Source organism: Hippocampus bargibanti, linkage group LG15 (genome assembly GCF_051943395.1).
Source record: "Hippocampus bargibanti isolate YZ-2025 linkage group LG15, ASM5194339v1, whole genome shotgun sequence".
In the NCBI taxonomy this organism is placed as follows: Eukaryota; Metazoa; Chordata; class Actinopteri; order Syngnathiformes; family Syngnathidae; genus Hippocampus; species Hippocampus bargibanti.
Genome location: NC_142748.1, coordinates 7,546,817 through 7,572,304, shown reverse-complemented (window position 1 = coordinate 7,572,304; position 25,488 = coordinate 7,546,817). Strand labels below are relative to the sequence as shown.

Sequence of the window (25,488 nt, the reverse complement as noted above, 5' to 3'; positions counted from 1 at the left end):
CAGCACATGCCTGGAATTTGTGTTTTTTTTGCCCCCCCCCCCCAACCACCCGTGCGTATGTGTGTGTGCTTATCTGTTAGATTTTATCTTGACAGCGGCTGATCAGTCACTGTCGCGCACAGTGAAATTCCTCCGTCTGACGTCTGTCGACAGTTTAGGTGCAAAAACAACACCAGGGCTGCCGGACTTCTGGGCTGGAAAAGTTGTGACACCTTTTTCCTTGGCCGTGTTATTTCAAAGATAGTGAATATATATATATATATATTATACAATAAATATAAATATTACATACTACGCAATATACGCTACTAATATAAATATTCTACTAATCTACTAATATAAATATTCTATACATATATTTCGAAAATATATGTAATATAAATTTATGATGCATTAATATATTTATTATAAATATGTATTAATATATAATTTTTTTACTTTCATATATATATATATCATACAGAATATTACATGTTAAATCTGAATATTACATACGTACATTTAGAAATATATGTAATATATATTTATGATCCCTAAATATATTTATGACATATATTATATGTTTTATATATATATATATATAAAATATTTATTAGTATACTTATTTTATATTTATAAATATATATATAAATATAATCACCCAAAAAAAATTATTGCTATGACTGTAAAGTGTGCTTGCGAGTTTTGAAAGATGCTTTGAAATTAAATGTATTATTATTATTATTATTATTATTATTATTATTATTATTATTATTATTATTACATGTTTTGTGTGTGTTGATGGTTACATGCATTTATACTACTGGTGACATTAGGGCGTGTGTGTGTGTGTGTATATATATATATATATGTGTGTGTGTGTTTGTGCCAAAAGGCTGTGAGGAAGAAGGCTGACAGCGCTGCTTTCATGTGCCTCAGAACACAGATCACAGCGCTCAACAGCTGTTCGTCCGGCCTCGTAAAGTGAATCGAAAAAGGGGGAAGTGGGACATGTAACAAAAGAAAAAGGACCTGCGTGAAATGAAGGGGGAGAGCTCCCTAAGATCAAGTGAAAATTAATTACAATGAGAGGAAAAAGGAAAGCTATCATCAGATACCGATGCCGCCTGTCTGCAGGGGCTTCCGCTGGCATGGCGAACGTCTGTTTTCTTGCTCATATTATTGTCTCCGAACTCACACAAAACTTGGCTTGGCCACCATCCATCATTCCCACTTGTCTCTGAACTTTCTCATTTATCCAAAGCAGCGAATCGACCGGAGCCGTCCTGCGTCGTCTTTGAACGCCAAGTGATGAGGCCTCGCTCAGATGAGAAGCGAAACTTCTTCCAAGCCAACCAAAGCACCCACAGAATCCTTAAGCTCTTCAAACGTGAGCGCAAAGTAAAGTGAAGGCCGAGCAAACGCTCCGATTGCCCTCACCGACCGAGCGCATTATCGCTCGTTTTGAGCACACAAAGTGCCAATGGAGACGGTGCCAAGATAAAGCTGGTGGCCCCATAAGCAGCGGCGCGGCCGAGCTCTTTAAGCACTTTACCGCAACACAGCCCGCCATTGTGTCGCGCATTAGCTGCTTTCCCTCTGAAACCCCCCATCGGACAACAAGCTTGATAATTCAATCAATCTCCGAGTCCGAGAATCCATGAAACCGCTCGGAATCTTGCCATACTCTCCCCGCCATTAGGTAACCGTCCTAAACGTTGATATATGCCGCCATTCCCGACACTTTACCAAAGGACAATAGAGGAACGGCGGCGAAGAGAGAGTCATTGACATTTGAACGCATGCGGCGCCGGTGAGTGATGACACGGCGCGATGGGTGGGGCAATAAAAAGGCATTAGCGATAGCGATATATACAGTATTCGTGTGCGGAGGCGAGATAAAATAAAGGAAGGAGAAGGGAGGTCAGCGTGATAGCGGGTTGAAGGAAAGGATACAGGCTGAAAGAGCGAGAGATGAGGGGTTGGTGGGGGTGGAGAGTACTTATCACGTTACCCTTGATTCTGCTTCTTTGCAAAGCTTTTGAACAAAAGAGCGAGAGAGGGAGGAAAAAAAATACTCTCGCTAGCACATCAGTATGAGATTTAGATGATGTCAGTGTTGGCTTAACCGCTCAATGCCACATACAGTGGAAAAAAAGTTCAAATATTTGTATGTTACTATATATACCAAATATCCACTGTATTTTGATGGACTACACAAACCACGTTCAGCGTATTCAGCAAACTGGGCGCACAAAAATCAATCAAAGTATCACTTGTCCCATGTCTGACTTGTCCCATATCTGAAAATAGTTTAAAACGTGCTTTACATATGTTGTTTTATCGACTTGGAACAAATTATTTTTGTTACATTGATTATAATGTAAAATGCTGTTTTGGTTTTCAAACAGGTTTCTGGAACGGAATATGGTCGAAAACTGAGGTATCAATGTCTATGGATTTTCTCCATATGTGTGAACGTTCGCCATAGATGGCATTCAGTGCCGCCCGGCGCTTGGAATGAAGCCATTACGGCATAGAAAAGCTCGACCACACTCGCCAAACCACTCAAATTTGTACCGATGACGGCTGAAGAAACCTTCTCATCGATGGACCACTCCTGTACGACTGAGAGCTTACACAGACACTCAAGGGGGAATAAATCCTGCGGTTGGGATCAAGTATTCCGGGCAGGGTTTTGGCCCCAGATTCCCTTCAAGCGAATGGAAAATAACAGGCCGAGAGTAAAGAGGTGGCTGCGTAATGATAGTTGTGTCAAGTTCTAAAGTGGTGTGAGGAGGAGAGGATAATGGGCGATGAAAGAGCAAAGCGTGGGCAAACGCCACGCGGTAGGGGATGTTCGCTGGACCAATCAAACAAAAAGCGCTTATGCTATTAGGGGAGAAGGATGTTTCGCGCAAAAACAGCCCAAAAGGGACCACGCGGTGTTTCTGGTGGAAGCCTTTTTGGAGCTCACTAGCGTTTTTGGGCCAGAGCCACGTGCGTATGCGCCTCGGGCTGCAATTTCTGTTGCCACTTTGAGAGATCGACATCTGGATCTCCGTAACCGCACTCAACTCTTAATTCCTGAGCTCATTTTGACTTATTTATAAATATATATTTCTTAAGACGATTAATCGACATGTTGTGGGTAAATCATGAGAGTCGGCCATTTTAATTTTTCTTACATTTGCCAGATATGGCCGGGATAGCCCGCCATAAATATAACATACATATAAAAAAAGTCTATGTGGCGGTATTATAGCTATCTAGCTTGCTATTTATTTGCTATCTATTTACTGTTCTATACATTTGCTGTCTATTAGCTATCTGGCTGGCTATTTAGCCAACTAGCTGGCTATCTATTAACTATATACAGTAAAGTCTCGTTATATCGATATTCTCGGGAGTCGGAAAAAATATCGATATAACCGGACTATCGATATATCCGATCCTGCGGCATGTAAATTTTCTCCTTGCGTTCATAGAAATGGTATCGTAATAAGCAGTACTATCGATATAACCGATATCGATATAACGAGACTTTACTGTAGTTATCTAGTTAGCAATCTAACAGCTATCTCTTAGCTAGATATCTAGTTAGCTTTCTATTTATTTGAGTTACTTCCTGGTTGAGCTTGTGGCTGCCGCTGCTCACCCACGGAAAAACTTATCCTGTGACTGTAAAGTGACCTTGAGAGTTTTGAAAGGCGCTTAGAACTGAAATATATTATTATTATTTTTAGTATTGTTATATTTCCAATATTTACAGACGCTCCCCAACTTACGAACGAGATATGTTCCGAACGGCCGTTCGTAAGGTGAATTTGTTTGTAAGTTGCTTCCAGTGCTATATTTTGTATGGAATGTATGTTTAAGGCTTATATAAGTAACCTGTATTGGTTTGTACTGAAAAATAAACATTTCATAAAATATATATACACTCTGTAAAGAAATGTACATGTACAACTGGAGAGAATACTAAAACTATGACTACAAAAACGTTCGTATGTACCGTTGTTCGTAACTCCAATGTTCGTAAGTAGGGGAAAATGATGGCAGTGAGTGAAAAAGTGTACCAGTATATATATATATATATATATATATATATATATATATATATATATATATATATATATATATATATATATATATATATAGCGTATATATTGTATGTTGATAGTGGACATCTGTCGTTTTGATTCGGATGGAGTTGAGTCAACATATCGGATTAGAAGGCCATGTTGAATGGGCTTCCATTCTTGCTATCGGACGTATTGGCAGCCTGGGAATGTCTTTCCAATAACGACGACGGCCTCCTCCGTAGGGTTTTTTTTCATCAACAAATCGACTACCTTGTCGCCTGCTCGCCAAAGTGTTGAGGTCAATGACATAAGACGTCGTTTGTGTACACATTGCACGCTGGATTGCGGCCAACGGGGAGTATTTCTCAGTCATTATATCCCAATCAAAGGGTCATTGTGAGCTCAAGTGTTTGTATATTTTCGCCACCCGTGGAGCGCGCTCGCACGACCTCCCCCTACTCCCTTTTGATTCGGGCGGACCACCGAGGCAGAGAGGAACCACCTGTCCATCCAGGAAGCAGCTCACACGCGCTTTCGCTATGATTAGCATATCCATATTTACTCACGGCCGGTGCATTTCTCGGCGGTTTTCTTAATGGCTTCACTGCCATTCACGAATTGATCCGGGAATTGTAAATATGACGTGGAGCGCCATTCCTGAATTTTAGCTCTCCAGCGTAAGATGCAAAGCCAGGATGCTAGAGGTTGGGGGGGGGATGCTAAGAAATAGCAACAGGGGGAAGAATACCCAAGCATCTATTATAAACCTTCTGCTCTGCGTGTTCCAAATAATGCTTCTATTGTGTACAACCAAGGCGGATGGAGTCACGGAAGAGTACGGAAGAGGATTAGGGCCAAATGAAGAAAACAAAAAAATAAGGTTGTCAAGATTCTCACTTTAATCTCAGAATTCTGACTTTATTCACAGAGTTTTCACTTTTAAAGTCAAAATTCTAAGTTTAAAGTCAGAATTCTGAGATTAAACATTTGTACCTGCACCGCTACAGATATATGTAGCGGTGCATGCGCCAGCGTTCACTTCTTTGGTGTTTACTGACAGGAAATGTTTGTCCAGGCTTAAGGCGAGGGGAAGCTAGCCGCCCCATATCGCAAACACTGGGAAAGTGGCCCAATGCACACACACACACACACACACACACACACACACACACTCGCACACTTACACGCGTGTAAAAAAGGGGAATCTGACGGAAGTGGCAGTTTCTGTGAAAGAGGCGCAGCATTTGGTCGCGGGGAAGTCGGAGCCGGAGGCAAAGGCCACTATTGCTTGCATTCCAGCAAGTAGGAACGTCGGAATTTTTCCGACCTCTGAGGAGGAAAAGACCTTCTCTGCTGGCCTAAAAATATCGGAATTACAAATTCTATTTTATATGTATATATGAAATAAATCCAAATTATCTGTCAGCTTCCTTGCATTGCTTTTCCTCTGTTGTGCTGCTTCCAAATGCGTGTTTTCGTATTAAAGCATTTAACCAATCACATTTCAGCCATCATTTGTTACCAAGGTCAGAAATATACCTGGACGCCTTCACAATCACTTCTGCAGGCCCTGGAGCATCAAATAAGTGTCAATGAAACTGTTGCTTTAACAAATCAGATTTCGAGTTGGCAAACTAGCTGCTAGTGAAGTGCATATCGGCTACAGCTAGCATACTGTATCTGCAAATATATTGTCATCTTGATTATACAGCGGTTTTGTCAACCCACAATGGCCGAAGGAGGAGGAGAAATGGATTTGGATTGGATATGCCTTTATTAGTCTCGCAGTGGAGAAATTACATTTCACAGCAGCAAAGTGATGAAAGGAATGAAAGTAAGAAAACAAAATACATGAGCTGCTGGAAAGGCAGCCACTCTCGCGGCGCCGCCTTGAAGTTAAAATAAAAGAAAAAAAATGGTTGCAGATATACTGTTAAAGCCTTTTTCAAGATTGACTTTTCCAGAATAGATCATTAAGGTTGGGCAGCTCCGAAGCTAGCAAAAATCAATAATATTGCAATTTTAGGAGGTTATCATGAATCCACACGTTCGTAGGAAACATTCGAAAAGTTTCATGAGAGTATTTCTTAAGTTTCTTCAAGTCACGTTATTTCCTTGCTAACGGCACCCTCTAGTGGACGTGTAAGAAATCACACCACACTCGCAGCTGTGGAGTGATTCCGACATAGCACTACTGAAGGCCTAGGAGTGACAAAAAAAAATGCGTATCCAGCATCACGACACACAAAAACGAGAGAGCAAGCCCAACTTTAAATTCGTGAACGACTCCAACGACGTTTCCTTTCAGAGAGAGAAAAAAAAACTTTCTCACCTACTTAGACGAGAAACTTTGCGCGACAGTTCCGCGGTTTATGATTGACTGCAAAAAAAAGGAGTTGGCAACAATGATCATATGTGAGGGGTTTATTCCGGGAGCGCTTGCCAGTTTTTTTTTTTGTCTTCACGCAATAAGCCGCGCTGCTCTCTGCCTGTCCTGCCTGATGTCGTTATTTATGTGTGTGTATGTGTGTGTTTATACGTGTGTGCGTGTGGGCTCATAAATTAAGGACAGCGCTGGAGGCCCAGCGAGTGCGCGGGGGCGTATATTTGTGGCTGTTTACCAACACGCGTCTGTCAGGCGGGACCGATCTCCGTCTCACGCGGACCAGCGACGTCACAAAGGTCAAGCAAGGACAAAAAAAATGGACATAAAAATGTGACTTACTGGCAGGCGAGGGCGTGCTGTAGCCGCTGAGAGGAAGTCCCGACAAGGCCGGAGGTGAGAGACTCCCCAACATGTGCGGGAAGAAGTAGGAGTAGGCGGGCACGGGGAAGCCGTTCAGGTGCGGGCCCGGCATGGGGTTGCCCTTCCCCGCCATGACGCTTGTCGCTCAGCGAAGAAAAAGCCCTCTGCGCGTTGTCACCCAGCCAAAAGTCAGTCCGTGTCGGTCGCCGGTCCGCTTTAATCCCCCATGGGAATGCCGGATTAGCGCCTAATCCAACAGAGTGTCCGGCGAAGGTCGCGATGGAGGCAAATCCAGTTGAGGAAACAACGCTTGAAATATTCAAAAAAGGAGCTCCAGGATGCCCGTGCGGCCTTAGAAGGACGTCGCGGTTCCTTCCGGTCCCGACGGGGGTCGCGCACGGCAGTCGGAGGCGAGGCGCACCACGTTTACTCGATGGGGTTGGGATCACATGACGCCGGGCACGCTCTCCCTCGGGATGGGCCTCCTCCTCGCCCGCCTCTGCCAAAAAAAGCAAACAAACGGGGGTGAGTTTGCAAGGAGATAATGCGATTGTTTTCCTTTTCAGCCTTTTGTTTTGACGCTAATTAATGGTAATGTCTCATCTGAAACCTTACCAAAACAACCCATCTGCCTTAATTACCTAACGGGGTGTTAAAACTTGCGAGGAGAGCAGTGGGCGCGTGATGTTTCCTCACCGCTTTGGCGAGCTGCTCATTAACAGTGACCAAAAAAAAAAGTGCGGGAGATGAGCGAAAGGCACACAATAGAAAAACTTGGCTAATTACGCCTAGTTGCCGAAGCCGGAGGTGAACCCCAAGGTGCCACTCTGCGACCACTGGAGATTTGTCGTTTTACTTCCAGAACAAAGACGGAGAATTGTTATCATCGCGCCCGGAGAAGGTAATTGGCATCAAGAGGTACGCTGACATCACGGCATAAACACGATGAAGAGAGTAGCGGGGGATTCAAAACAGCTTGTCACAACACAAGCGCCGTTTATTGCGGCGTCGTAATGAGCCGTTTACGAGTGGGTGAGAAAGAAAGCGGAATTATTGTTTGGAAACAAAGCAAGTGAGAGGGGGGGGATGTGTCTTTGCATGAACGCTGTTGCGCAACAATGTGGCGTCAGGGTATGAATCACACCAGGACATCACGGATGAACTCTTGGAAAAGGGAAAAAGGGGTCACGGCAGACATGTTGCCACCTGTTTAGTGTGTTAAAAGGGTTTGGTGTGTTGAAACCGGAAAGGATGGATTAACATCTGTACAATACACCTTTTTTTTTTTTTTGCAGCGCCATATTGAAATGAAGGTGGCTGTTCAAAATACAATGCAATACATACATATTGGTTTACAGTACATAGCGCTTTGCATGAAAATACAAAACACATAGTGCTCTACATCATATTTTTAATTCCGAATACATTGGTGAATGAGTTAAAGGTCGCTGAATAGCCCTCACCATTACATTTTAAGTGAGCTGGATTAAGCAAAAAGATTTAAAGAAAAGCCTGCAAGGTATTGCTTTAAATTTACAAGCATGCATTTTTTGGAAATACCGCCGCAACATTGCACGTCGGAGGTATTATGCAAAATTCATTGGCATTGTCAGCAGCCAGCAAGTGATGTAACGCCATTTATATTTTCATGTAACAACGCGGAGGCGGTTACATAGACGTTGCAATCTTTCGATAAGTTTTCACTGGGTCAACGTGAGAACTGGCGAGCAGCAAACGGGCTACTTTCTTCCCCATTATCATTCCAGACACTTGTGCGGCCGCCATTAGAAACCGCCGTGAGTGATATGGCGCATTGCACTTCGCTGCACTTTGTTGTGGCGAAGCGACAGCTATACTTGAGTGATTCCTGGGCAGCCAATAATCGCCGCTAAAACGGACAACTACGAGTGGAAGGCAAGCAAACATTTTTGGATGCAGAAGTTTAGGTGGGGAAAAAAAATCCCTCTCTTTATTTATTTATTTATTTATTTGTGAATTTATTTATTTATTCATTTATTTATTTTTATTTATTCACTCATTTGCTTATTTATTTATGTACTTCTGTACTTATTTATTTACTGATATATTGATTCGATGTATTTGTTTTATTTTTGTATTTTTTATTTCAGTGTGTGTTTATGTATTTATTTATTTCCCTGCATTTTTAGCTATCCATTATTTATTTATCTATTTATCTAATATTAATTTATGTATGTATTTATATTTGTGTGTTTATGTATTTATTTATTTGCCTGTTTATTTAGCTATTATTTATTTATATATTTAACAAATATTTATTTGTTTTATTTATTCGCATGTTCATTTCGTTATCTATTCTTTATTTATATATTTATCTAATATTTATTTATTTATCTATTTATATAATATTGATTTATCTGTTTATGTATTTATGTATGTATTTATTTTTGTGTGTTTATGTATTTATTTATTTGCCTGTTTATTTATCTATTATTTCTTTATCTACTTATCTAATATTGATTTATTTATGTATTTATCAAATATTTATTGACTTACTCTGGATTTTATTGGTTTATGTATTTTATATATATCCAATATATAGATATATATATTGATATGAATATTAAATACTTGTATTTCCTATGGGATTTATTTAATCACCAATCTCTCCATCAATACGAGAGGAATATCAAAATGCCATCCAATGAGATCCGCTAACCATTTCCTGTCAAACGTTATTCTCCCCGACAACAACAACAACAAAAAATGAACATCGCCAGCGCATTCAGCTACAAAACAGCCCATGAATATAAAAGCCGCCCCTCATGTGATGTATGTGTACTGTTTGATCGGGCTGACGCACAAGGTCACTGATACAGAAGAAGAAAAAGGGAGCTGCTGCTGATGCTGTGTGCATTATGCTGAAGCGCTACCAGTGCAAAGATGTCAAGGGCGAACGCCGATCATGTCGGAATAAAGATGTCCGACGACGAGCATTGAATAAAACAAAACGTCAATTTGGGGTTTCTTACCGCATCGTACAGTAGCTCACGTGACTCACCGCGACGTGACCACATTTCCTTTAAAAGCACAAAAGTGGCGTAACATGAGATTAACGTGCGCTACTGAGAATCAGCCTATAGTTGCTCGAGGGTTTAGATTCATGCATCTACTTTGGAAAGAGTTTCAAGTCAGCAGTGTCTATTTTTAAAGCTTTATCTTCTACCACGCGCACGCTATATTCATTTCAACATATGCGGTAGCCATAAGTGCACAACTGTAGAACGGTTAGCTCCAGGGAGAGCCTGAGTGATCGCTAACAGTGGGATAGGGGTGTGGGGGGGATAAACAAACAATCTGGGTCACTTGGTCTTAACTGTGATGGTGGCATGTAACAGCCAGAGAGGCGGAAAGGTTCAGAGGTCGCGTGGTACGAGAGAGCCAAATTGGTTGTGACAGCAAACTTTGAATTAATCATCGGCCAAGCAGCAAAATGGCAGAGCGAGGTCGGGGGTGGACGGGCGGACAATACGGCGAGCGAAGCCACGGGGGACGGCGAATGCAACGCATGACATACAGCGGTGGAGGCCGGCGCGTGCATAAATAGACACACGCGGTGAGCAGCACATGTCGAGATGGATGGGGGAGGATAAAGAATCTATGTCTGGGAGTATTATTCAATTGGGTTGAAATAGGTCCAAATAGATATGGAAATTAAAGTTGTTTTCATTTTTGAATACAGAAATTATGAATCCAATTGACTTCTGACCCGGACTGACACAAAAAAAGGTTTTTTTTTAGCATAACAGGTGGAGTGCGTTACGCTCCGGGAGTGCGAGCAGTTGCAATAACACGCCTGTTGTCGGACAAAGACCCGGGTATGAACCGATGAATGAAATATGAAATAGAAAATATCGTCGGTAACTTTTCGACCGACATCTGGCGCTACTCTCGTGAGACTACGTTTACGAAACGAGCCGGATGACTTTGAATTTCACTTTGAAGGCTTAAGTGTAAGACGCAGCGAGCTCTCCTGAGGGAACACCAAAGGCTGTCAAGCTCGCTTGTGGATGAGAATCTTTCACGTATGAGCTTTGAAAAGGTGCCAGTTAATGGAAGCGGCTCGGGTACGGCGCCCTTTCAAATTTTCATGAGGGGGGGCGCTTTGAATACACGTGGCGGGTAAAACGCGCCATGTACTGCATACGCAACAAAGTACACTCGTCTATTTGTGTATGGGAGTATCAACAAGTGTGTAGAGTATGTGTGCGTCTTTACATGCTATCTATCCGCCTCGTGGGAGGTGGCGTGGGCATCAAACTGCACTTTTCACGCTCAAATTTGCATCCAAGGTTGTTTGCGCAGGGCAGCATGCCGTGACAAGTCACTGTATCTCAGCTAATGTTATGCAAATGTGTTCAGGGCAGACTGGCCATGCTAATATCGCTAAAAAAAGGTAATAGATCGTGGGGACTTCACACACACACACACATGCACACGTTTTTGCTATGTGGTGGGGACGAGGTGTGCGAAGGATTTGACCCGTGGGAAATAAAAACATGAACAAAATATTCATCAAACTCATAAAAATTAGATTTTAGAACACAAATTATTCTTTGAGCCTATGCTCACTCAGAAATGACTTTCAAATGGCATATTTCTTGCTATTAGCTATATATTAGCTAGCTTTCTATTTATTTGAGTTACTTACGGGTTGAGTGAACGCTGGCGTGTGTGGCTGCCGCTGCTCACCCACAGAGAAACGTATCCTGTGGCTGTAAAGTGACCTTGAGAGTTTGGAAAGGCGCTTCGAAATGAAATGTATAATTATTATAGTGGACTGGGTTTGAGCTACTTCCTATATCAAGGGGTGGGGGGGGGCTATTTATTTATTTATTTTGTTAATCAATAACCCGTAGTTCGATTCTCGTCCTTGGCAGTGGATTACTCGAAGCAGTCCGACACTTTACGGGTGAGCGAGCAGCAAGCGAGGGAGGAAGGTGCGGCATGAGGAGGCTAAAGTGTGCTAAGTGCACATCCAAGACAGTGAGAAACGTCAGCTCTTTTGCCAAACCCCCCCCCCCCCAAACCGGCCCACTCCCCAATCCCTCCTGTGGGTTGAATCTACTTGTCAGCGAGGCAGGCAGGGGTGACATTTGTGCCTCACCTCAGAAAAGGTCAGACGCTAATTATCTCCAAAAGGCCAGCGAGCGACGGAGCTGCAAAGAATAAAAGTAAAACCTGTGGATGAGTCAAAAGCATGATTTTAGAAGCTTCTTGTGCCATGCGACTGTCCGTGCAGAACATGACCATCTGTACCGCTGGATTCTATGAGGCCTATTCAGATTTTGACCATCCAAAAATTCACACTTGACATTCCTGTTTGTGCAACAATGCTTCATTAACTCATTCATTGCCAGATGATGTGCAAAAATGTGTCCACTCCAGTGCCAGGGTTTTTGTCATTGTCACTCAAATTCCAGGACCCACAGAATATTGGCTTTTAGGACTGCATAAGCATTAAATGCAGCGAAAAAACTTTAGATTTTCGTCTTTCATCAGGAAAAAAAAGTTAATTCCTAAATTATATGGGTCTGGAGTTATACGAGTTTGAAATGGGGGCAGCTGTCCAAAGTACAATCCAATAAAGCATACGATGCAATGCATTCATATTACAATACAATACATCCTAATTTATATAACACTTTCACAACAGCTGAAGCTGTAAAAAAGCGCTTCACATAATAGTCAACACAAAGCAAAATAATAAACATAACAGGAAGATAAAAATATTAAATTATATACACTATATATTATATACGCTATATATTATATACACTATATATATATATATATACACGTATAAAATACATAAATATTGGTTTATATAGCGCTTTAACTACAGCTGAACTTGGAAAAAAGCCCTAACATGGGAAAAAAGGGAAATGCTGCTTCTTGTGGAAGGGAAAAACATTGCCAGAGGTCTGGCCAGCGCTTTATCGACACCCAAACACGACCCAAAAAAAACAAAAAAAAACCTGAACTCATTCGGGAATGGCGCTCTACGTCATATTTTTAATTCCCGAAATAAATTTTCCAATGGCAGTGAATGAGTTAAACGCCGCTGCACTATTTATTTTTGTTTTTTTTCCAGGGGGAATCGCCAAAAACAAAAAAGAATGTAAAGTTTCGGACATTTGTCATTCCGCAGCTCGTCGATGTGTGAAGGAAAGTTGTGCGATTTCAGTCAGTATATTGAAATACTTGAAACCTCTCACTTAGTTAACACAAGTAATAACTTGCTTCAAATTTTATGGGAAGTTGATTTGTTTTGCAACGAGGCCTTTTCATCACCGCACCGTCCGCCATTCATCAACCAGGTTCACAGTATCATTTTCACATCACTCTTAATGTGTCGCCAAAGAAGCCTCCAACTCAACAAGTCCCTTGTGACTCTTTTGAGCTGATCAATATCAATCTAAAAAAATAATAACATTAAAACGATGCATCAAGGGAAGAGCCAAACACGGCATGTCGCATCCTACCCACTGTCACCATTCAAGCCAGTCAATATTTGCAGGAGGCTGCGGTTGCACAAAGCTCCCACATGCACATAAGAAACACACATTGGCCTGGAAGGTACACACAAAAAGTCCCACTCGCGCTCAAAAGGAGGCCAGAGATACAAAAGGGCCATAGATCACTGATACCAAAGGCCCGCGGCAAGCTCCTTGTGTCTCACTTTTTCTTTCTTTCTTTTTTCTTCTTCTGGACATTTTTCCTGCTCTGTAAAAACATGAAGGGCTGGGCTGGATTGTTTACACAGCTGGCTCGGCAGAGCGGCTTGCTTAATATGAAATATGAAGAGAGTAGAGAGGTGAGAGGGGAAAGAACTCGGGAGGAAAATGGCCACCGGAGCCAGGATTTAAAGGGCGGGTCTTTGCGACTAATTATCCCATCGTAGTATTACGGCAACAAAAAGGTCCAAGATAACATCAAGCAGATGAGGGGTTGATTTTTCTCTTCCTACATTATGACTTCAGTCAATGAGAGTTGACCACAAAAGCAGACCATTAAAAAATATGGACAAAAATAATGTTAGATCAAACAATAATGGAACCCTGATGGGCGGTAAAATGTAATGGGGAAACCATTGGGCCATGTAATCCTGGTCACTTCTTCTTCTTTTTCCTTCAGCGAATCAAACTATTCATCTTTGGTGGAGGGAGTATTCAATGGGATTTGGTTCAGGACAACAAGGAGCAGAGAGCTTTGAGGTTTCCTTGCGGTGAGTCACGCCTCCTGCGGTTTTGGGGTCCATGTTATTCTTTTCACTGACAGTGACACACCACTTTGTGACCCAACTGCTTATTGCTTCATCGCGTCTGGACTCCAAACAACAGCAGCATGGTGGATCACCTCAAACAAAAAAATAAAATACAATTTGCACACCATATCAAAGACTGACCTGTTTCAGAAACCATCAATGGACTAAAATGTGCTTGACTTTTTTTCTTTTTCAAATTTTTCAATTTTTTCATTTTTTTTATTTCAATGTGAGAGCCACAACAGAGATTTAAAGTTACAAAATCCGGAAATTTGGGGACAGTTGACTAACATCAAAGTCGCCTTGCTACATTTGGATGTTGGATTAGCCTTTTATTAGTTGAAAAATTGACATTTCACAGCATCAAAATGATGAAAAGAAGAAGAAAGGAAAGGAAGAAGTAGAAAAACAAAATACAGGAGCTGCTGTAAAGGCAGCTACTATCGCGGCGCCATCTTGAAGTCAAAAGTTATCATTGTATTTTATTCATTATTGTATCTATGCTTGTCTGTGACTGTAAAGTGTTCTTGAGAGCTTTGAAAGGCATTTGAAATAAAATGTATTATTATTATTATTATTATTATTATTATTATTATTATTATTATTAAAAACAATACCAAAATAACCACATAATATGACAACACAAAGACACAGTGATTCAATCTTCATCATGTTCTGCACCCTCTTTGTCGCATGAAGCAGTTCTAGATGAAACGGCAGAGAATGCGTCCTTTTCACCAGTGGATCAGGGACGTATGTGCACGTCTGCTACGAGCCAAATTTTAAAAGCAAACGCGAACCTGTCGCATCCGTTGACGAAAAGAGATTGCCACACATCTATTGTCCCACGTACAGTAAATCCGCTTCAATTCCAAGGCGCATCCAGCCATGACATGGACTTTTACCAAGGAACTGGCTGGATTTATTCGTTGCACGTTTTTCTCAATCACCATGAGGTCAAGCGAGATTTCCGCAAAACCCACAAAACGCACCACAATCCACTCAGCTCACGTCTGGTGTCGGTGTCTCCAGTGAATGTTAGCGAGGTGACACCATCGTCAACCTTGTTCCAGTTAACCGGAGAGAGCCCCCCGGCGCAAATTGAGACCACATTTCCACGGCGGACTCCAAGAGACCCAATCGTCTTCTTCCTAACAAAAACCAAATACTGGAGTCGTCGTAGTCGGTGCCTCGACACGTGCACCTTCAACCTTAGATATTGACATTACTTGCCATGCTCACAGGGGAACGCAGCGTAGATTGCTCAAGAGGATGTTTCGGTTTTAAACCCCCCCCCCCCACAACCCCCTCTCGCCAACACAATCAGCATACATCCGCGCCGGCACACACAAGGCTGTGTCACCTTTGAATACCTTCTATCCAGGATGTCAAGTTAACAATGTTTTGGAGAAAGAGCCGAGCACATATTTCAACACAGAAGATCCGATGACACGAGAGTGAATGACGCACTTAAAGGCAGGGCCCCCTTCCTGTTTATGCCGCCGCCGCTCGCCCCGTTTCAGGATCAAAAAAGATGTGCGGCTTTGCCCTCTTAAAGCGACGCACCAGAATTTGCGTTAGCGCATACCTGTTAACCTGCGAGACACTGTGAACTTACAAACGGCTTCAATTTTCCTTACTTACGGAGAAAAAAGCCATATGGGTGTGTAATATTTCATATGCGCAATTTTATGAACAAAACTTTACATGTAAACATGAATACTTTGAACAAGTTACAACATATTTCTAGCAATAATTAAGTTACTTTTAATTTAGCTGATTTCAAAATAAAATTCCACTTGACCGGAACTTATCTTCTCAGAACTTTTGTTTCTTCTCGAGACTTTTTGCACGGACTGGTCGACTTCGCTTTTCACGAGTAGCGATATTTCTTATCATATCAACATTACTGCTAATATTTAATGATGAAAATGGAATTGAAAATATCTTTAAATTATATTTAACATTTTTTTTTGCATTTGCGTGACTGTAAAGTGACCTTGAGAGTTTTGAAAGGCGCTTATAAATGAAATGCATTATTATTATTATTCCATCTAAAGATGTGCAAAAATCGTATAGAATACGTCAAAATACAGCCGGTTGATTAGCGGGTCGGAATCGATATCCACAGTGAAATGTGGTGAAAGCGAACCCGGAATCGGGTCGCCGATATGAACAATTTCCTCCGCTTGATTGCGTTTTTGGGATCTTTTTCTTTCACATTAGCATAGCGACGCGTTCACACGTGAAAGCAAGCGTAAACGTGTCAACGTGTTGGTATCAAGCGTGAGGGTGTGAAGAGAAAGCACCAAGGCAAATGTCAACGGATGTCCTGCAGGGCTTGTTAGCAACTACCAGGCTAGCATTAGCATTTGCTGCTTCTGTCATAGTTCTCAGTAATATCAGTAATAGCAATAAAATCAGTAATAGTAATAGCAGTGATGTTCATAACACTGCAGATATAACACGCTCTGACCGTTCCAGGACACACACACACACACACACACACACACACACACACACACACACACACACACACACACACACACACACACACACACACACACACACACACACACACACACACACACACACACACACACACACACATATAAGCTAGTAAACACGAACAGTGAGGATCAGATTGAGTGGCCCAGAGGTCAGGATACAAATAGCCAAGCTCTGAGATTAAGAGCACGCATTATCCACACATATGGATATCTGCTCTATATGTGGTTACATACAGTATATGGATATACTGTAGATATGCAGGACAAAAAGCTGAAATGCAGCCAGCTGGAAGCATGCGGAACAAATTTGAGATGCGAAAACAACAGCTGGATGAAGCCAAGTACAAACAGGCGGCATATCTCAGGGTGATTGTTTTGTTTTTTTTAACCTTCACACACATTGTCATTTTGAAGCCCCATTTAAAATTATTTTAAAAACTATCCCCCCGCCCCCCCAAAAAATGCAAGTGTAAAATATCCCACAGTTATAATGCCTTGAACTCATTCACTGCCAGAAAATATGCAAAAATGTGTCCACTCCAGTGCCAGGGTTTTTGTCATTGTCACTCAAAATCAAGGAACCACAGAATATTGAGTTTTAGGACAACATAACCATTCAATACAGCGTTAGAAACCTTTGACTCTTTTCTTTCATCAGAAAAAAATAGTTAATTGCTAAATTATATCGTCTGGAGTTATATGAGTTTGAAATGAGGGCGGCTGTACAAAATATAATGCAATACATACACATTGGTTTATATAGCGCTTTCTCAGCACATGAAGCTGGGACAAAGCGCGAACATAATGAAAATGCGAGAAAAAACATTGCCAGAGGCCATGACCAGCGCTTTATCGGCACCCAACCATAAAAAAAAAACAGAACAAATTCAGGAATGGTGCTCTATGTCCGATTTTCAATATGAATGGCAGTGGATGAGTTGAAAAAAATGAAATATGTGTAAAATGTACAACAGCGTTTGCATGTTACAATGCCTTTGAGAGGCGGGGCTTGGTGATGTGATGTAGCAGCAGTGGTCAAATTCAGTGATGCTTCATATTTGAGAAATAAATGATGAAATCAAGGCATTTTTTTGCTTTTTTAAAGGTCTTGACCCATTGCAAATCATCAACCATCAACCCAAAAACCCTGCATGATGTCATCATGAAGAGCAATAGTGCGACACGCACCCCCCACTCCCCACTTCCGCCCTTAATAGAAACACATCAGCAAAGTCGTATCAAGCCCATCTCTCTCTGTCCCTCCTCACAGAGTCATAAAACTCACATTTCAAATTGCACGGGCTCCATAAGCTGCCAAGCCTTTCTATTAACTGTGTTATAGTGTAGCTCGCTATAGCCGCAGACGTCAGCCAGGGAATTCGCCGTTCCATTTCCAGGCAAAGGAGGCGGCGAGTAGATGAGATGGTGGGATGAAGGATGAGAAACCAGACAGGATTTAGTCATTTTTTTCATCTTTGGCACGGCGCCGCTATCCGACGGCTGCCTGCTTGAGCGCGCGGAAAATGGGAGCGGTTATGAAATAAGCTTAGCGCCGCATTTGCTAATAGTTCAAGCGCGCACATTTATTCGCGCACCTGCGCAAAGATGGATTGATTCGAGTGTTCCTCTTGAGATCCCCCCCGCAGGCAGGCGCTCACTAGATGACTATTGATCGGTTAATTGATTGATTGGCATCCGTCCGACAATGAGTCAACAACATCATCACTCTTCTATAGACTCGGGCGCGAATGACAAATTTAAACAGCGACATCCCAAAGACAAATGTCTGCCCACAATTTGTCGATGACGTTGAATAATTCCCGCGCGTCAAAGTTGCGGAGATAGTATCTACCCTGAAAACACACTCGACTTCAGCGGAATTTCAAAATAAAAGGTATTAAGCCGTAAATCTGTCATCATCCGAGCGCGTGTCCTTGAACGTGGCACTCCACATCAACCTGCACTTGATAAGCGCATCTGCTTAATGTCTTTGAATTAAAATGTAAATTAGATTTCAATGGTTTGGGTGAGACTCCTTACATGCCCCCCCCCCCCCCTCGTCGTCACCATCACCCTTAAGTCAAACACAGACGATGAAAATTAATGAGCGAGGGGGGGGGGGGGGACATGGCTCCTGTCCCTTTAATGGACCATAGAGAAAACGTCGGCCGCATTTCAATTATCAGACAATGGGATGACATGATATGGCGACACGTCAGGAGGGGTGTGCGACACATGACAATGGACAAAAGGACTCGACGGGAAGCGTAAGATGGTGGCGAAATGGGTGAGTGACACCGGGCAGAGGAGCTGTTACATCTTAATGCACCGCCGCCATGAATCGGGTCCGCCGACGGGGGCGGGAGACCATCTGAAGGCCGCTAACAGCCGCCGCTGTCAAGCTCGCATTAACCTTGAGAACAGCCAGGGGGAGCGTGTTAGCCCCGTTGACCTCACACACACATTGACACACACACACACACACACACACACACACACACACACACACACACACACACACACACACACACACACACACACACACACACACACACACACGCACGCAGGCCTGTTGTGTCCACATGTATGACTGAAGGGCGTGTGTGTGTGTGTTTGTGTGGCTTTGTCAATGCCCTCTCCGGTGTCTTATGAGCACCATCAGTGGGATTAAATCAGTCCATCAAAGGCTGTCTGGGCCAAAGTGAATTCACCTCAGTCTTTCTTTACCCCCCCCAAGCCCTGAGGTGAGGGTCCATGTGGACTCTTAACTCATTCATTGACATTCACCAATTTATTCGGGAATTGAAAATATGAAGATATGTACATGTACAAGTGGAGAGAATACTACATATGTTACTACAAAAACGTTTGTATGTACTGTTGTTCGTAACTTGAATGTTCATAAATAGGGGAGTATCTGTATAAACCAATATGTATGTATTGCATTGTATTTTGGATATCCACCCTCTTTTCAAGCTCATATAACTCCAGACCCATATACTTTAGGATTTTTTTCTGATGAAATAAGAAGGAACAAAATCTTAAACAACATTCATCAGAACAAAAAGGCCCAAAGTAGCAAACAAAACCAAGAGTAAAACATAAGACGAAACAAACCTGACAGAGTGAAACAAACACTGAATGGTCATGCCAGGAGTCCTTTTAACTGTCACTGATTTAAAAAAACACCCAAAACCTGAGTGACCATCCAGCGGAACACCCCCCCCTCCCATCCACCCACCCCCTGTTCGGGTTTGCCATTCAACCTTTCAAAGCCACGGGCGGCAAGTTGTATCCACAACAATTGTTGGCTGGAAAAAAAAACACAACGGTCAAGGTTCTTTGCCAACCTTGACGTATTTTTGTCGATCCTGACTCGTCCTTCACTCAAAAGGCCTGAGAGGGTGTAAAAAGCTTTTAAAGTGCATTTGTGCCTGAGTGACCAGAACATCGTGCATGGGGGGAGAGTAGGGGGGGGGGGTCTCTGCCCGCCGTTGCGCCGCGACATTCTACTGCGCAACTCTGCATGGATTGCAAAGATATTTTTAGAAAGCTGCTGACAATATCATGTCCCCAAATGGGTGTAATTGTATTATGCCGCAGGTGCTAAAAGCCTCAAATATGGGGTGGGGGGGGGAGCGTCACAGGTACAAATATACAAGCGGGGGTCTTTAGGATGCCAAAGTCAGCATTCAAGGAAGGGGGGGGGGGGAGAAGAAGAAGAACGAATCCTAAGGGCCCGATTTTCCAAGAAAACTCAAGTGAAGACAAAAGAGGACGATATTACATTTTGTGGAGGTGGGCGGGAGGTGAGGATGGAGGGTGGGGGTTTCGGTATCGGCATCTCCTGAAGGTTCCTAACGGCCGCGTGATGATAGATGAAAGACTGAACTTTAATCAGAATGGCGCCTGAAGCATTTTCAGGGAGGTAAACAGATTATCAGTCAAGTTCCCCCTCTCCATCTTCCCTCCATATTCCTTCCTCGGCACATGACCATTTCTGACACCGGCATGCCATTAGTCTCTTTCCCATCAGCACCTTCCCTCCCTGCGCCATATGCTCCTCGTTTTAACCTTGCCGTTACCTGTCAAAAGGGGGGAAGGCAACCAAACCTCCCCTGCAGTCCGTCGGAATACTTCTAGCGGAGGGGGGAGCCGCAACTTCAAAGCGCCCCGTCGTCCGATTTTATGTCTCATCTACCATGAAATAATAAGGTGTGAGATCTGTACGAAAATGCGGGCTATTCACGGGGGGCTATAAGTAGGTGAGGAGAAGCTAGAAGAGCTTCCAAACAGATTTTTTTTTTCAAAATAAAAGCGCTATACATAAAAGCGGTTATGACTCATTTTCAGATTCTGAACAGAGGACTCGTCTGACTCTTGAAATGCTGTTCATAAGATCTGAGATAGCTTTGAACAGCTGATTTAACTCTAGAGCGCCTCGTCGCTCGTGACTGCCCGCATGTCATGCAGGGAGAAACAAAACAAAAAAGTGACTTGACAGCCTGCATATGGACGGAGGCCTTGTGCGAGCTTGAGAAGGCCTCATTGTCACCATGCTTCGAAGAGACAAATAAATATATTAACAAAAATAATTACACAAATAAATATATTAATGAATAATAGATGTATGCATAAATAGCCATATTAATAAATAAATAAGCAAATGAATAAATAGGAAAATAAATGAATAAGCAAACACAAATAAATAAATAAATAAATACAAATATAAATAAATACAAATATAAATAAATAAATAATGAGAAAATAAATAAACACAAAATAAATTAAATAATAATAATAAATAAAAAAAATAAACAGAGAAATAAAGAAATACAGAATTAGGCAAATAAATAAATATACACAAATAAATACATAAAAATATATAAATAAACAAATAACGAAATAAACCAGCAAATAAATAAATAAACATTTACAAAATAAATTAATACATACCTAACTGGGCAAATAAATACAAATAAATAAATAAATAAATAAATAAACATACATAAATAAATTGGCAAATAAATATAAATAAATACACAAATAAATAACCTGACTGATAAACAAACACACAATAAATAAATAAATACATCTGATTTGGGAATTTTATGCAATAATGTCCCCTTTCGCCCGCAAGTCGTAAATCCGCCCTAATACTTGTTCTATCATCACTAGTTTCCTCCAGATTTTGCAAAGGGGAGGTGATCGGAATCAAGTTGAAGTACAAAAGTGAAGAAAGTTTTCAGGCAGCTTCTCGTGAGAACAAAGATACACGTTCTAATTTGGGAGCTGTCAAAAAATGTCTTCTTCTTCTACCCACCGTCATTTTGTCATGGAAAGAATTCATCATGTTTCCTTGCATAATGATGCCGGCATCCGTGTTCTACTTTGAATCGCATACAAAAGCACCTCGGGAGAAGGAAAATGCTAATAAAGCTATTAATGATAGATAAGCGCGTAACTCAGAGTGGCGGCGGGCGACGATGGGAGGCATCATCTTAAGAGAAATGGGGTGAGAATAAAGGAATGGGTGGGAGTTGAGAGAAAAACAAGATGCATACGCTTGTCGGTGAAATTGGAATGCTAGTTAGCGCACAAGCACCCACATACGTGTATGCACGCGCGTGGCCGAGTGCGATAATGCGTTTGTACATTTAATGTGAGAGGCTGAGCGTCCTTGTGTGAATTGAGGCCATTATCTCCGTTCTCCGGGGAGGATTTTTCAACAACTTACGTCTCAAAGTGCCTGCTTTTGCCGCACGTTAATTGTTTTTTTTCCTTTCATTATCTGGTACACTCGATTGAGGGCGGTCAAATGTCGATTTTATTCCGCGCGATGCAAGATACACATCGGCGGTGGTGTAGCTTGAGATGAAATGTACCCATCCTTTAATTTAACATCTCTCTCTTATCGCTAAAGCAACAAATGCTATCGCTATTCTACATGTAATTATCGAAAGAGGATCGTAATACAATCCTGACTCAGGAAGAAAAGCTGACAAACACATCCGAACTTAGATTGTGAAACACGAGACATAGAATGAGCCATTTGCTGGAAAACGACTAAGAAATATCCATGCTAGGGGTCAAATGTGGACGTCCGGCTGAGGCCGTGCCAGGGTGGGCTGCCATGCATCCAGTGTCAGGGTTTTTGTCATTGTCACTCCAATTCCAGGACCCACAGAATATTGAGTTTTAGGCCGACATAAACATTCAATACAGCATTAAAAAACCTTAGGCTCTCTTCTTTCATCAGAAAAAAGAGTTAATTCCTAAATGATATGGGTCTGGAGTTATATGAGCTTGAAATGAGGGCAGATGTCCAAAATCCAATGCGATACATACATATTACAATACACTACAATACATCCTAATTTATATAATACTGTCACAACAACTGCAGCTGTAACAAAGCCCTTCACATAATAATCAACACAACAGGAAAATAAAAATATTACATTATATAATAATAATAATAATAATAAATTTCATTCATAAGTGCCTTTCAAAACTGTCAAGGTCACTTTACAGTCGCAGGATCTGTTTTTCTGTGGGTGAGCAGCGGCAGCCACACCCATCAGCGTTCACTCAACCCAGAAGTAACTGAAATAGATGGAAAGCTAACTAGCTAGCGAGCTAGCCTATAGATAGCTATCTAGTTAGAGATGACATTTACTGAACTTAAAATCGTATTTACTAATTCCTAGCTATCTCACAGGCTAGATACATAGCCAGCTATATAGCTATCTAGATAGCTACAGAGCTAATATTTGATTTCTCCCCCAAAATTAATTTGGTCTGAATATATATATTATAATACATAAATATTGGTTGATATAGCTTCAGCTATAACAACGTCTGAAGCTGGAACAAAGCGCTAACATGGACAAAAGACAAATGCTGCCTCCTTGTGGATGGGAAAAAACATTGTCTGAAGTCTGGCCAGCGCTTTATCGGCATCCAAGCATGGAAAAAAAAAGAACCAATTCGGGAATGGAGATCTACGTCCTATTTTCAATTAGCGAATCAATTGATGAATGGCAGTGAAGGAGTTAAGAAGGGAGGAAATGAACAACTGCAAAAAAAAAAAAAATCAATAAAGTGCTCGAAAAGAGAGAAAAGGAGAGAGACAGCAGATGAGGTACGCATTGATTTTTAGTAACGAGGCCGAGTGGAGGGCGCCAAGAGCGATGACGGAGAAACCGGCCGACAGTTCCAAGCACGGAAACGTAGTAGATGAAAACAAAAGACAACACCAGCGCCAAACAAAGACCGACAGGAACTGGGGGGTGGAAGAGGGGTTCTGGGGGGGCTTGGTGGGTGTTGCGAAGCTGAGAGTGAGAAGAAAAGTGCCTCCTTTACCTCCATCTCAATTTGCACCAAACTTTCATGACTACCAATTTAGTCCGGGAGCCGTAGGCTGGGGCCATTAGACCAAGCCGGGTTATCAATCAGCCTAATCGCCCTCACAGGCCGCTAAATTACAGCAACCGCTTGCTTATTAAAATTTGTCGCCTGTCTTCCATTGCTGGGGATGCGATGCCCCTCCCCTTATCCAACCCCCCTTTCCATCAGACAAATGGGTCCTGGAAAAAAAAAAAAGACGCTAGAAGGAAGAATGGGACAGGAGAGTTGGGTTGGGGGGTTTGCTAAAACAGAGAAGATCACAGAGATGGATTTGAGGGTGTGTGTGTGTATTTGATTTATACACTCAAGTAGATGTGCTGTGGGTTTTTGCACTCGACACCCCCAACACACTCTCGTGGCCAAATTCACAGCTCGCGGTCTTGTCAAAAGCTATCTGCGTGCACCCCCCCCCCCCCCCACTACACAGTTGTAAAAGCAAGAATGCCCTTTGCACACTCAATCAAAGGCGCTGGCCAGATAAGACTCATGATGAATGGCGTAATTGAAGGTGGCGGCGGCGGGGTAATGCGCCATCGCTTCAGGTTCACAGAAACGAGGGATGAGGGGGGGGGGAGGTAGAGCGGTGAGTAAATGATTAGCCCCTGGGATTTATTGTTATTGTCCGGTGTTATTATAAAATACTGACATCGCCTGCCTCGCCTATTGTATCAACGCCTCCGGATTTCAGTTTTTGGGGGAGAAGACCACGACGGATGCGGAAGGTGGAATTTAAAATCTATTCAAATGGATTTCGGATCAATAAATCATAATTTAGCAAACTTTGTGTCAACCAGTAGCACAAATAAATTGGTCTTGTTCTTCATGTGTCCTCTGCTTGTCCAGTCCGTCCGATGTCCCTTGATTTAGCGCGCTATATTTGTCGTCGTGGCTTAATCGCTCTTAATGGATGGTGATTTGTGGCACACGAGGAGATCATCTCAATTAGGGAGGCTTGCTAAGTTGTTGACCTTTTCCCATCGTTTCAACAAGCGAGCGAGTCTGAGGTGAGCCATTATTTACACATTTTGGGCAAGAGGGGGGAAGCCGGGGAGGGAGGTGTTACGCCCCTGGCGGTCTCAAAGGAGCACCGATGCGTATGTGTAACGGCCGCGGCTCGGAATTGAAGCGGATTTACAGTACGTGGTGGACAGGAGATGTGAGATAATCTCTTTTCGTCAATGGATGCTACAGCTTCGTGTTTGCTTTTCAACATTTAGCTAGTGGCAGATATGCACATTTCACCGTGACATCCTTGATCCACTGGTTAAAAAGACACTTTGATTCTCTCCTCTTTCATCTAGAACTGCTTCATACAACAAAGAAGGTATAGAAAGTGCTTAAGATTGAATGACTGTGTCTTTGTGTCATCGTATTATTTTGTTATTTTGACTTCAAGATGGCGCCGGGAGAGCGACTGCTTTTACAGAAGCTCCCGTATATTGTTTTTCTACT

The 25,488-nt window shown here is 42.2% G+C and overlaps 1 protein-coding gene across 2 annotated transcripts in view; it reads right to left on the bottom strand.

The window, feature by feature from the left end:
• The window catches only part of LOC148887449 (retinoic acid receptor alpha), a 105,141-nt gene that overhangs the window by 49,055 nt on the left and 30,598 nt on the right, over positions 1 to 25,488 (bottom strand). For both annotated transcript variants that reach the window (XM_089015134.1, XM_089015136.1), the window contains exon 4: positions 6,790 to 7,309. In XM_089015134.1, the coding sequence (XP_088871260.1) occupies positions 6,790 to 6,943 (154 nt within the window). In that variant the 5' untranslated portion in view covers positions 6,944 to 7,309. The remainder of the gene's footprint in view (positions 1 to 6,789; positions 7,310 to 25,488) is intronic.